Below are 12,377 nucleotides of genomic sequence, written 5' to 3' on the forward strand. Positions count from 1 at the left end.
ATCTTACAAAAGTGAGTACATCCCTCACATTTTTGTAAATATTGTATTATATCTTTTCATGTGACAACACTGAAGAAATGAGACTTTGCTACAATTTAAAGTAGTAAGTGTACAGCTTTTATAAACAGTGTAAATTTGCTGTCCCCTCAAAATAACACACAGCCATTAATGTCTAAACCGCTGGCAACAAAAGTGAGTACACCCCTAAGTGAAAAGGTTTAAATTGAGCCCAATTTTCTCTCCCTGATGTCATGTGACTCGTTAGTGTTACAAGGTCTCAGGTGTGAATTGGGAGCAGGTGTGTTAAATTTGGTGTTATCGCTCACTTTCTCATACTGGTCACTGGAAGTTCAACATGGCACCTCGTGACAAAGAACTCTTTAAAGATCTGAAAAAAAGAAGAATTGCTGCTCTACATAAAGATGGTCTAGGCTATAAGAAGATTGCCAAGACCCTGAAACTGAGCTGCAGCATGGTGGTCAAGACCATACAGCGGTTTAACAGGACAGATTCCACTCAGAACAGGCCTCACCATGGTCGACCAAAGAAGTTGAGTGCACAAGCTCAGCATCATATCCAGAGGTCACCTTTGGGAAATAGACGTATGAGTGCTGCCAGCATTGCTGCCGAGGTTGAAGGGGAGGGGGATCAGCCCATCATTGCTCAGACCATACGATGCACACTACATCAAATTGATCTGCATGGCTGTTGTCCCAGAAGGAAGCCTCTTCTAAAGATGATGCACAAGAAAGCCTGCAAACAGTTTTCTGAAGACAAGCAGACTTAGGACATGGATTACTTGGCCCATGTCCTGTGGTCTGATGAGACCAAGATAAACCTCTTTGGTTCAGATGGTGTCAAGCGTGTGTGGCGGCAACCAGGTGAGGAGTACAATGACAAGTGTGTCTTGCCTACAGTCAAGCATGGTGGTGGGAGTGTCATGGTCTGAGGCTGCATGAGTGCTGCCGACACTGGGGAGCTACAGTTCATTGAGGGAACCACGAATGCCAACATGTACTGTGACATAATGAAGTGGAGCATGATCCCCTCCCAGCGTTGACTGGGCTACAGGGCAGTATTCCAACATGATAACGACCCCAAACACCTCCAAAACAACCACTGCCTTGCTAAAGAAGCTGAGGGTAAAGGTGATGGACTGGCCAAGCATGCCTCCAGACCTAAACCCTATTAAGCATCTGTGGAGCATCCTCAAAACGGAAGGTGGAGGAGCACAAGGTCTCTAACATCCACCAGCTCAGTGGTGTCATCATGGAGGAGTGGAAGAGGACTCCAATGGCAACCTGTGAAGCTCTGGTGAACTCCATGCCCAAGAGGGTTAAGACAATGCAGAAAAGTAATGGTGTCCACACAAAATATTGACACTCTGGGCCCAATTTGGACATTTTCACTTAGGGGTGTACTCACTTTTGTTGCCAGCAGTTTAGACATTAATGGCTGTGTGTTGAGTTATTTTGAGGGGACAGCAAATTTACACTGTTATACAAGCTGTACACTCACTACTTTACATTGTAGCAAAGTGTCAATTCTTCAGTGTCGTCACATGAAAAGATATAATAAAATATTTACAAAAATGTGAAAAATGTGAGGGGTGTGCTCACTTTTGTGATATACTAGTTATAATTAATATATATATATATATATATATATATATATATATATATATATATATATATATATATATATATACACACACACACACACACACACACACACACACACACACACACACAAACAAATAAAATGTTAAACATTTCTGCTTACAAATAATTTTATTACAACATTCGGCTATGCTACAGAAAAGATTACTGCTGATGTACATGTTTCAACATTACTATATAGTTATAAAATGATATAAAATGTGTTAAGGTTTGTAGAAGCAATATGCAGCCAAGTATTACGTTTAGAACTACTTGATACTTTTAATGTAAAAAATTGAAATAAAAAAGGCAAATGGCCGTTTCCCTGAGGAGCATAGCAGAAAAGACTGCACAACTCAGCAAGCATTTCATTAATATTCTGCAGTCACACATCCATGATTGAGGTAGGTGTTCACATAGCGGGTGACTAATTTAGCATTGTACGTCAGCATTTCGAAAAAAAATATATAATATAACTAGTGTTTTCTATTTTTTTAGCATCATAAAAGGTTGTTTGGTAACCTGAAGTTTTTCACAGCCTTCTCTAAATTCAGTTATTAATACAGCCCTTATAATGAGAGAGGGAAAACAGTTACAGATGTCTAAAGAACAGGAAAAATCATTGTCTTGTCTACATGTTACAAGCTTTACACAGGACACAATTAGGCCTCATGCACACAGGATGTTAAAATAACGTAATGAAAACGCCAGTATCTTTGCAGTGATTTTTTCAAAGTTTTTGCAATAGCATTATTTGGTGTTTTTAGCGTTTATTAGCGTTTTTTAGTGTTTTTTTTTTTTTTTTCAATGGATCAAAAACATTAAAAAAAACGTTGGTGAGTGACGTTTTTGAGCGTTTATCAGCGTTAGAACGTTTTTACAGCTGAAAAACGTCTCTCAGAACCCACTGGTCCTGGGTTTTTTTACAGCTTAAAAACACCTATGCCATTTGCAGCTCAAAAACGCCAGGGTGGGCATGAAGACCATAGACTAACATAGACAGGCCTTTTTAAGCTGCAAAAAAACACTCAAAAAAGCGGCTGTAAAAACGTCCGTGTGCATGAGGCCTTAGAAGAAATTTTCTTCCCATAACCAAAGGCACAGGACAAAGAAGTAGCACGTTCTAAATGTTGGCAACAATGTGAAGCGAGGTAGTAAACGCTGCAGGCAAAATCAAAGTATTTAATTAGAAGCTACCTAAACTTTATGACCATCCTTAATGAATATAAATCCTATCAGATATAGCACCAGGCAGGTGGGTCATGACTTGCATTCTAAGCCACCAGTAATAATCCATAGGGTGGTAGCGAGTGTAAGGAGCCGTAGCAGTTAGAGCATGGGTGATAGCGTTAATGACAGGTGAGGTATCAGTTGAGCCGCTATTACAATATGTGTTCATTCTGGCGATTTTCTCATCAAAGTATTTTCTTCCATAATCATTCTTCACAGTTTCAGGTAATTCAGCCCACATTTTATCAGCAATAGCTTTGATCTTTTCTGGACTGTACAGACTAGTGGCTGCAATGAAATTTCCAGGTTCAACCACACTGACTTTCACTCCCATTGGGTGCATCTCATAGCGCAGGCAATCAGAAAAGGCTTCTACCCCAAACTTGGTGATACAATAGGGGGAACGAGCTGGATTTGCCATGCGCCCCAACATGCTGCTAATATTCACCACACGTCCTGAAAAGAGACATCAAGGAAGACTATAATAAATTCAAGGCCATAATTCAGGTATTACAAGCAAACATGTTAGACCTGGTCATCATATCTATACAGTAGTTCAACTACACCAATATGTCCAACTCTGTCTTATCTATTCAGTATTCTGCTATGATAGAAGTTAAAATATAGAAGGAATGGCAGTACACAGGGGTTGATTTACTAAAACTGGAGTGTGCAAAATCTGGTGCAGCTGTGCATGGTAGCCAACTTCTAACATCAGCTTGTTCAATTAAGCTTTGACAAAAAAACAAAAAACAAAACTGGCAGCTGATTGGTTTCTATACAGAGCTGCACCATATTTTGCACTCTCCAGTTTTAGAAAATCAACCCCAGTGTCTGATTTTGTGTAGAATGTATATAAAAACATTAGAGCTTTTTTTCTCAGCGAATAGGTGCAGAAACTTCCCCTGAGTCACCCCTTTGACTCCACAACCTACCCACCTCCGAGCACCATTCCTTGGTTCCACCCCTACCCACCTCCCAGTACAGCCCCTTTTAGAGAATACAGAACTAATAGTATCATTTTGTGGTGTTAAGTAATTAAGTATGGAATTCTGTGGTGAAACAAGAGAAACAGTAAAATAGATCCCCCGCGGCCAGTAACAATAGACCCCACAGCAACAATAGATCCCCAGCAACAATAGATCTCCCCACAGCCAGCATCAATAGGCCCTCCAGCAGCCAGCAACAATAGAGCCCTCCCTCAACAGCAGATCTCTCCCAGCAGCAACAACTGGAACCCCCCCCCCCCCCCCCCCGCAACACCAGATTCACCACCAGAAACAATAGACCTCCCAAGCAACAATAGACCCCCGCAAAAATAGATCCCTTCCAGGTATAATAGATCCCCCAGCAGACAACATCAATAGTCCCTGCAGCACACCCCAGCATGCCTTGCCATTACATACATTCAATGCTGGAGGTGTGTTCCCCCACATTCCCAATAAAAAAAAAAAAAAAACCTGATAAAGTTGATCTACAAACCTCAAGTCATTATCTGACCACCCATTACACCCATTAAACCTAGCTAAAGAAGATCAGGAGGAACCTGTCTCTCTGTAACCTGTTTGACAATTATGTGTTTTGCCATAAAATGTTTGGTTTGTTTTAAACAGATACATGGTCCAAAACTACAAAAAAAAAAAAAATAGTATTCAATGTATGGAACACATACACTATCCTAACCTATAATATCAGGTTTCTGCCTAACCTTTCAGAAAGCTTGTTTTTATTTGAGCTTCTCAGGGAACTGGGTCAGCAGATAAAAGTACAGGAGGAGTGATGCAAATGTAAGAGCAAGCACCTGCGACAAAGCTGTACTGTTACTTTATCAATTCCTTCTGTCACTGTCTTCTAAATACAGAATTGCTTTAATGGTGGTACTGCCTACCCCAGCCCAGTGCAACCTCAAACTTGAAAACAATGTTTCTCTTAGAAGCTGCTCTGCTACTTTGTGCATAGTAGGCCTGATGCATCAAGGTGTTCCTACCAAAAACCGGAGTCAGCACCCCTACGCCAACAGATTCAAACCTTCCCTAAATATATAAGAAAGGGCAAAACACCGCGCTATATTTAAAAATTAGTACATAAAAAACATATTGAGAAAATGAAATTGAAAAGATGAAAAAAACAAAAGTGACAAATCAGTGAGTAAATAAATATACAAGCAGCCGCTAAAAGTGGGATACACACATTACAAAATATTCAATAAGGAGCAGCGCTGTGACAACAATGGTTTGTATGATATAGACCAAATCAAATAAAATGAATATTAGACCCAAAATTGGGGTTAATTACGAAGTTCATATTAAAGTACATAATAACCAAGAGAGGTAAAAAGTCCTATCCAGAATCAAATTCAGATAGTGGATATTGTGAGAAACGTAGATAGGTGGGAGTACAAATAAATTCAGTGTGTCCTTCACCGCACCACTGTGGTATTAGTAGGAATGCGCGCTTACCAAACGGCAAGCTTAGGGGAGCTTGCGACCTTAACCCGGTCGGGGCCTTTCAGGAATGGAAACACCAAAAACACACCACCTCCGCTTGAAATAAGCACGCTGTTCACCAAATATCCAGTATTCACTGTATTGTAGAGATATGACCTCCTGGCTAAGGGTAAATCTACTAGTGGAGGTCTAGAAAACAGAGCAATCACCACCATTGCCAAACGTCATCTACTGTACCAACTGGTGCAGAATATCCATGGGTGCCAGATCCCAACAGGATAATTCCAACAGGGGAACTGGACCACACAATTGCACGGCAAGAATCTATAACAGAGAGAGGTTGGTAACGCAGTTCCTAGCCGGGGAAGCCAGTTCCTGCTTGTGGCGATGGGTAGCCACAGGGTGCGTCTGCAGGAACTGCAGACGCACAAGCAGGAACTGGCTTCCCCGGCTAGGAACTGCGTTACCAACCTCTCTCTGTTATAGATTCTTGCCTTGCAATTGTGTGGTCCAGTTCCCCTGTCGGAATTATCCTGTTGGGATCTGGAACCCATGGATATTCTGCACCAGTTGGTACAGTAGATGACGTTTGGCAATGGTGGTGATTGCTCTGTTTTCTAGACCTGCACTAGTAGATTTACCCTTAGCCAGGAGGTCATATCTCTACAATACAGTGAATACTGGATATTTGGTGAACAGCGTGCTTATTTCAAGCGGAGGTGGTGTGTTTTTGGTGTTTCCATTCCTGAAAGGCCCCGACCGGGTTAAGGTCGCAAGCTCCCCTAAGCTTGCCGTTTGGTAAGCGCGCATTCCTACTAATACCACAGTGGTACGGTGAAGGACACACTGAATTTATTTGTACTCCTTCCCTAAATATCATTGGTGGCTGTGGGTAATAAGTCCAAATCTAAAGCTGGCCATACACCTATAGATTATCTGCAGAGTTTCTATGGTTAGATGGAAAAAGTGCCACAGATTTCTCCATGTATGCTAAACTGTGTGGATGGAGGAATCTCTGGGCCAAGCTTCAGTATCTTGCTAGTCGGCCCCGCTGGCTCTCAACCTAAACCCATGCCTGCACCCAATCAGAATGTTCAGGTATTGTGAGAGCCAGCGGGGCCGACTAGCAAGATATGGAAGCTTGGGCCAGTCTTAGTAAGAGCATGCTGTACAGACTGTATACTATGGCTAGCCAGCTCCTTCATTTCATTGTCTAATACTGCACAGCTAGGCCTTTCCAATGTAATCATGTTTTACATAAGCCCGAATATAGAATAAATCACAATTAAACTGCTGTTCGGGTATTCTGACAGCCGTCAGTGCTGGCTATGAGAATACAATTACCAGCACTGCAAGTTCGTCCATCTGTGGAGGAGTCGGGTATTTTGGGCTCAATTCACGAAAGAATATCTCATGAGATAATTGAATCATGTGACACATTTCCCCCCCCCCCCAATTATCTCATGCTGCAATGCTGAAAATGTCAACTCACTATCACCATAATGTGGTATTTACCGCAAAAAGCCAAAAAACACTCAGTAAATAACTCATAAAATGGCATTCAATTCAATAAAAGGAAATAGTTAAACAAATAGGGGTCCATGCGGTATTTAAACACTTGAAGACCTTTTTCTGGCATTTTTATTCACATGTAACAAACTTTTACTTTTTTGCTAGAAAATTACTTAGAACCCCCAAACATATATTTTTTTAAAGCAGAGGCCCTAGAGAATAAATTAGTGGGTTTTGCAATTTTTTTTGTCACACGGTATTTGCAAAGCGGTTTTTCAAACGCAATTTTTGGGGAAAAAAAAAAGACACTTTTTAAAATTGTAATGCAAAAAAACAATGCATAACCCAATGTTTTTGTAAAATATAAAAGATTATGTCATGGCAAGTAAATAGATACCAAACGTGTTGATTTAACATTGCGCACACATGCACAGCGGCGACAAATGATGTAAATTTTACTATTCATGGGGGGCACCTTAAAAGCCTTTAAAGGTTACCATTTTATATTTAAAGAGTAGGTCTAGTGCTAGAATTACTACCCATGATCTGACATTTGCGGCAATACCTCACATGCATGGGACAATGGCTGTTTGCGTTTGGGACGGATGCACGAGTTTGCCTTTGCGTGCTGGCACGGGGGGGGGGGTCAGTTTGGGCACTTTACTTTTATTATTTATTTTATTTTTACACTGTTTCTTTGTAAACATCCTTGTAACAACAGGCACGCGACAGGTACTCTTTATGGAGGGATCTGGGGTCAGCAAGACCCCAAATCCCTCCTTTGCACTTGAAAGCATTCAAAAGGCCAAGATCTGCATTTCTGAACACTTTAGATTTTTAAAAAATGGTGCCGTTGACAGCCAGGTAAACCAGAAGAGATGTCATGTAATCACTTCCGGGTTACCATAATGGAGATCCAATCAAAGCTGATTGCGGCTTTGTTCGGGTATCTGGCCAACTGGCGGATGGTAGCTCGGGTCTCCCAGTGGTTGGGAGAGCCTGAGAGAGCCACGTAAAGCTATTACAAGAGAGCTGACCTGCAGCTGCAGGAATCATCCCGGTACAACCACTTGAAATCAAATAACGTACCAGGTAAGGAATGTAGAAATATAATAGCCAATTTGGAGGAGTCACTACCTTTTTGGATCAGTTTCCTTACAGTAATGCATAGAAACCTAAATATGGATAAAAACAGAATCATGGGTTTTGATTTACTTAAAGTATAACTAAAAGGCAAAACATTTTTTTTTAACTTTGGAAAGAGTGGAGATGGATTAGACCCCCTATCAGGTTTTTCTTGCTGTCTGTGTCCCCATTAGGGAGATTCACCCTATCCATTTGTCCTGTTTACCATTATAACTGAAAGTTAAAGAAAATCCCAAATTTTGGGTTGTCCCTAGAAAAGTAATAGAGGGGAAATCTTCCAATGGGGGCACTAGTTCTGGTAACCTGGGGTTCTTTTAATTTGCAGGGATTTCCTCTCACTTCCTGTTTTGGCTATAGGAAAGGAAGTGAAGGTAAACTCCCTAATGACAAAGTTATCTTTTTTATTGGTGGAAGAAAGGTATTTATATAGGCGTGTAGTTTTTGCTAATATTTTCATTCAATATTTGACATTTATAAAAGAAATCTTTTTTGTATTCACTTTAACTTGATGTTTGTATACACCACATGTGTCCTGTGAAAGCATCTTCCCTTTGACTGGTATGCCAGTCCCCTTTTATATTAATACATATGCTGCAAGGACTGCACTATCCTAGTGAGTTGGCATTTTCTATGGTTTAAACCATTTTACCTCTTTATTAGCAAAAAAAAACGGAAGGAGTTACTTCTCCACTGTATCCCTCCCACTGAATATCATGTCATAAGATAAAATACCACATGGTTTCATGAGATAAATACCTCACATTTTGATGAAATAACTCATGCTTTATTTTAGCAGCTTTTTGTTGTAAATTGCAAAAATATCTTTGAAAAACCACTAGAGCTATTTTACCGCAAATTTTAACCACTTCAGCCCTGGAAGAATTTACCTCCTTCCTGACCAGAGCAGTTTTTGCAATTCGGCACTGCGTCACTTTAACTGACAATTGCGCAGTCGTGCGTTGTACCCAAACAAAATTGACGTCCTTTTTTTTCCCACAAATAGAGCTTTCTTTTGATGGTATCTGATCACCTCTGTGATTTTTATTTTTTGCGCTATAAACAAAAAAGAGCGACAATTTTGAAAAAAAAAAAAACGCATTGTTTTTTACTTTTTGCTATAATAAATATCCCCCAAAAATATATAAAAATCATTTTTTTCCTCAGTTTAGGCCGATATGCATTCTACATATTTTTAGTAAAAAAAAAAAAAAAAAAAAATTTGCAGTAAGCGTATATTGATTAGTTTGTGCAAAAATGATAGCGTCTACAAAATATGGCATATTTATGGCATTTTTATTATTAATTTTTTTTTATTAGTAATGGCAGCGATCTGTGATTTTTAATCGGGACTGCGACATTATGGCGGACACATCGGACACTATTTTGGGACCATTGTCATTTATACAGCGATCAGTGCTATAAAAATGCATCGATTACTGTGTAAATGACACTGGCACTGAAGGAGTTAACCTCTACTGGGCGATGAAGGGGTTAAGTGTGTCCTAGGGAGTGATTCTAACTGTGGAGGGGGGGGCTACAACACACATGACAGCGATCACTGCTCTCGATGACAGAGAGCAGTGATCTCTGTCCTGTCACTAGGAAGAATGGAGAAATGCTTTGTTCACACAAGCATCTCCCCGTTCTACCTCTCCGTGACATGATCACAGGCACCCGGCGGACATAGAGTCCGTGGGTCACGGAGAACGAGTCAGGCGCCTCAACGCCACTTCTTAAAGGGGACGTACCTGTACGCCCTTTTTCCCACCAATGCCATTCTGCTGACGTATATCGGCGTGCACTGGTCGGGAAGCGGTTAAAGAAGAAAATACCTCTTCATGAATTGAGCCTATTGTCTTCATTCAGCCTGCAGGTTGAATGAAAACAAATCTGTCAGTGTATTGCAAGCCTAATGAAGTTAGAAACCCCGTCAGAATTTTTAGAGTTGTCTTTATTCTTAGAGGGAAAGGATTCCATTAGAGACACTTTCTGAGATGACAGATGTCACTCAGTTAAAAGCTATATTCTCCGATTTCCTGTGGTATCTATAAGACAGGTAAGTGAAGGGAAATCCCCTCCAAGGGACAAAAAAAAAAGAAGAAAAACTGAGATTTAACCCTTCCTACTCAAAACATAATAATTAAAAATTGTTTTAAAAAATGCTAGCGCCTATACTAGCTTCTGGATTAGGGCAAATTCCTTCTCTAATGCCGCGTACACACGGTCGGACTTTTCGTCTACAAAAGTCCGACAGCCTGTCCGACAGACTTCCGGCGGACTTCCGGCGGACTTTCGGCGGACTTGCAGCAGACTTTCTAACGAACGGACTTGCCTACACACGACCACACAAAAGTCCGACGGATTCGTACGTGATGACGTACACCGGACTAAAATAAGGAAGTTCATAGCCAGTAGCCAATAGCTGCCCTAGCATGGGTTTTTGTCCATCGGACTAGCACACAGACGAGCGGATTTCGGGGTCCGTCGTAGTTACGACGTAAAGATTTGAAGCATGTTTCAAATCTAAAGTCCGTCGGATTTGAGGCTGAAAAAGTCTGCTGAAAGTCCGGAGAAGCCCACACACGATCGGATTACCAGCCAGCTTTAGTCCGTCGGCGTCCGTTGGACTTTTGTAGATGAAAAGTCCGACCGTGTGTACGCGGCATTACACTTTGCTTAGACTAGGTGTCCTCCTCTGGTAGTCATCCAGCATTCACTAGAGCCACTTTTGGACAACTGGTCAGCTTATCAGATAAACAAATTTTTGAAATCCATCATCACCAAAGACAGTACACATTGCACAATGCTATTACATTTGAAAACCTGTGCTTGGACACATCCCACTTACCCAGTTTTATCTCAGCTGTATAAACTACTTGAGGCAGGCTTTATTCCACCATACATATGTAGTTGAGAAGATTTGCAGTTGACCTTTTCTCAGGCTCAAGTGAACAGGCTACACTGTTGGCACACGTGTCTTCCATCGCTACAAAATGTTTAAGGGTACAAGATCCCTACGACTTTACACAAAATGCACATAGGGGTTTATTTACTAAAACTGGAGAGTGCAGGGTAGCCAATCAGCTTCTAACTTCAGCTTGTTCAATCAAGCTTTGACAAAAAGAAAACTGGAAGCTGATTGTTTATGCAGAGCTGCACCAAATTTTCTAGTTTTAGTAAATCAACCGAATAGTCTCTGCTGGTGGTGCAGTCGGATGAAGGAACTTACTTGCAGATCTCAATATCTTACTTACTACCTTAATATCTCCAAGACAGTCAATTTGAATATGTAAGTTGAACTTCAGATAGACATTTAAATAAACAGATAAAATACAGATAATTGGAGAGTGAAGGAGCCACATCAGACTGATATTAGCCGTCTGATCACTCTGCTCTCCCTTCATATATACTTGTCATTACTTTAGCATGCAGCATTCCTGATTTGGCTCATAGCACTGCTAGTCCTACACCCATTCTGTCCCTCTTGTACAGGGGATTGCAATCAGATACTAGGACATATTCAGGTGATAACACTAGCTGCAGTTGGAAATTTCACTGAATAACGTTAATGTTAATAAACACATAGCTGTATTATTTAGGCCTTTCTCGATTGCCTGGAATATAACTTTAAAAGTGGACCTTCACTTAAGAGAAGTAAAGGATTCCCCTCCCCTTCCAATCATACTTACGTAGGTGGAAGCAGCATCGGTCCCCCGCCACCTCTGCACTAAGAACAGCTCTCTGCTGTTCTCCCTCCTCGCACATTAAAGCGCTGAGCTGTGGAGGGGTGGAGTGGCTCTCATCGGCTCGCTAAGACGGGTTTCAATCTAGGCACCTGGCTGAACCAGACTCCCATTGTCAGGATGACGTAGTGCCTGGACTGACATTGGTGACATCAGCAGAGAGCGGACTTGAGACCGCTCTCTCCTGAAAATGAGTCACAGGAGTGCAAAATGAATTGCACTCCTGTGATCCACAGTTCCCATACCCAAGATGGCGGTGCCAGAGAGTCATATCCCAGCAAAGTATCAGCTCCAAGGAAGACAGCGCTGGACTCCATGAGCTAGTAAGTCTCAATTCCTTAAAAGCCAGCAGCAATACTTGTAGCTGCTGACTTTTAATATTTAAAAAACAAGTAAAGTTCTTCTTTAAAAAGGTCTTACAGTCTCTTACCTTTAGCTCTGCGGATAAGAGGGAGACAGGCCTTGGTAACCCTAACTGTGCCCCAAAGGTTCACTTCAGCTACTTCTTTATAAGTGTCCATACTGGTGAACTCCACTTCTCCAAATGTTGATATTCCAGCATTGTTAATTACGCCCCATAAACCTAGGCAAGAGCAAAAATAATGTTACATTCACAACCAATGTGTTTCAGGCCATCCGCG

At 41.2% G+C, this 12,377-nt stretch overlaps 1 protein-coding gene across 2 annotated transcripts in view; it reads right to left on the bottom strand.

Annotated features, from left to right (window-relative positions):
* Positions 1–1,771: 1,771 nt before the first annotated feature.
* BDH1 (3-hydroxybutyrate dehydrogenase 1) overlaps positions 1,772–12,377 on the bottom strand; it is a 51,652-nt gene continuing 41,046 nt past the window's right edge. For both annotated transcript variants that reach the window (XM_073626332.1, XM_073626333.1), the window contains exons 6-7: positions 12,167–12,319; positions 1,772–3,344 (exon numbers count right to left, since the gene is read on the bottom strand). In XM_073626332.1, the coding sequence (XP_073482433.1) occupies positions 2,875–3,344; positions 12,167–12,319 (623 nt within the window). In that variant the 3' untranslated portion in view covers positions 1,772–2,874. The remainder of the gene's footprint in view (positions 3,345–12,166; positions 12,320–12,377) is intronic.

Source organism: Aquarana catesbeiana, linkage group LG04 (genome assembly GCF_042186555.1).
Source record: "Aquarana catesbeiana isolate 2022-GZ linkage group LG04, ASM4218655v1, whole genome shotgun sequence".
Taxonomy (NCBI): domain Eukaryota; kingdom Metazoa; phylum Chordata; class Amphibia; order Anura; family Ranidae; genus Aquarana; species Aquarana catesbeiana.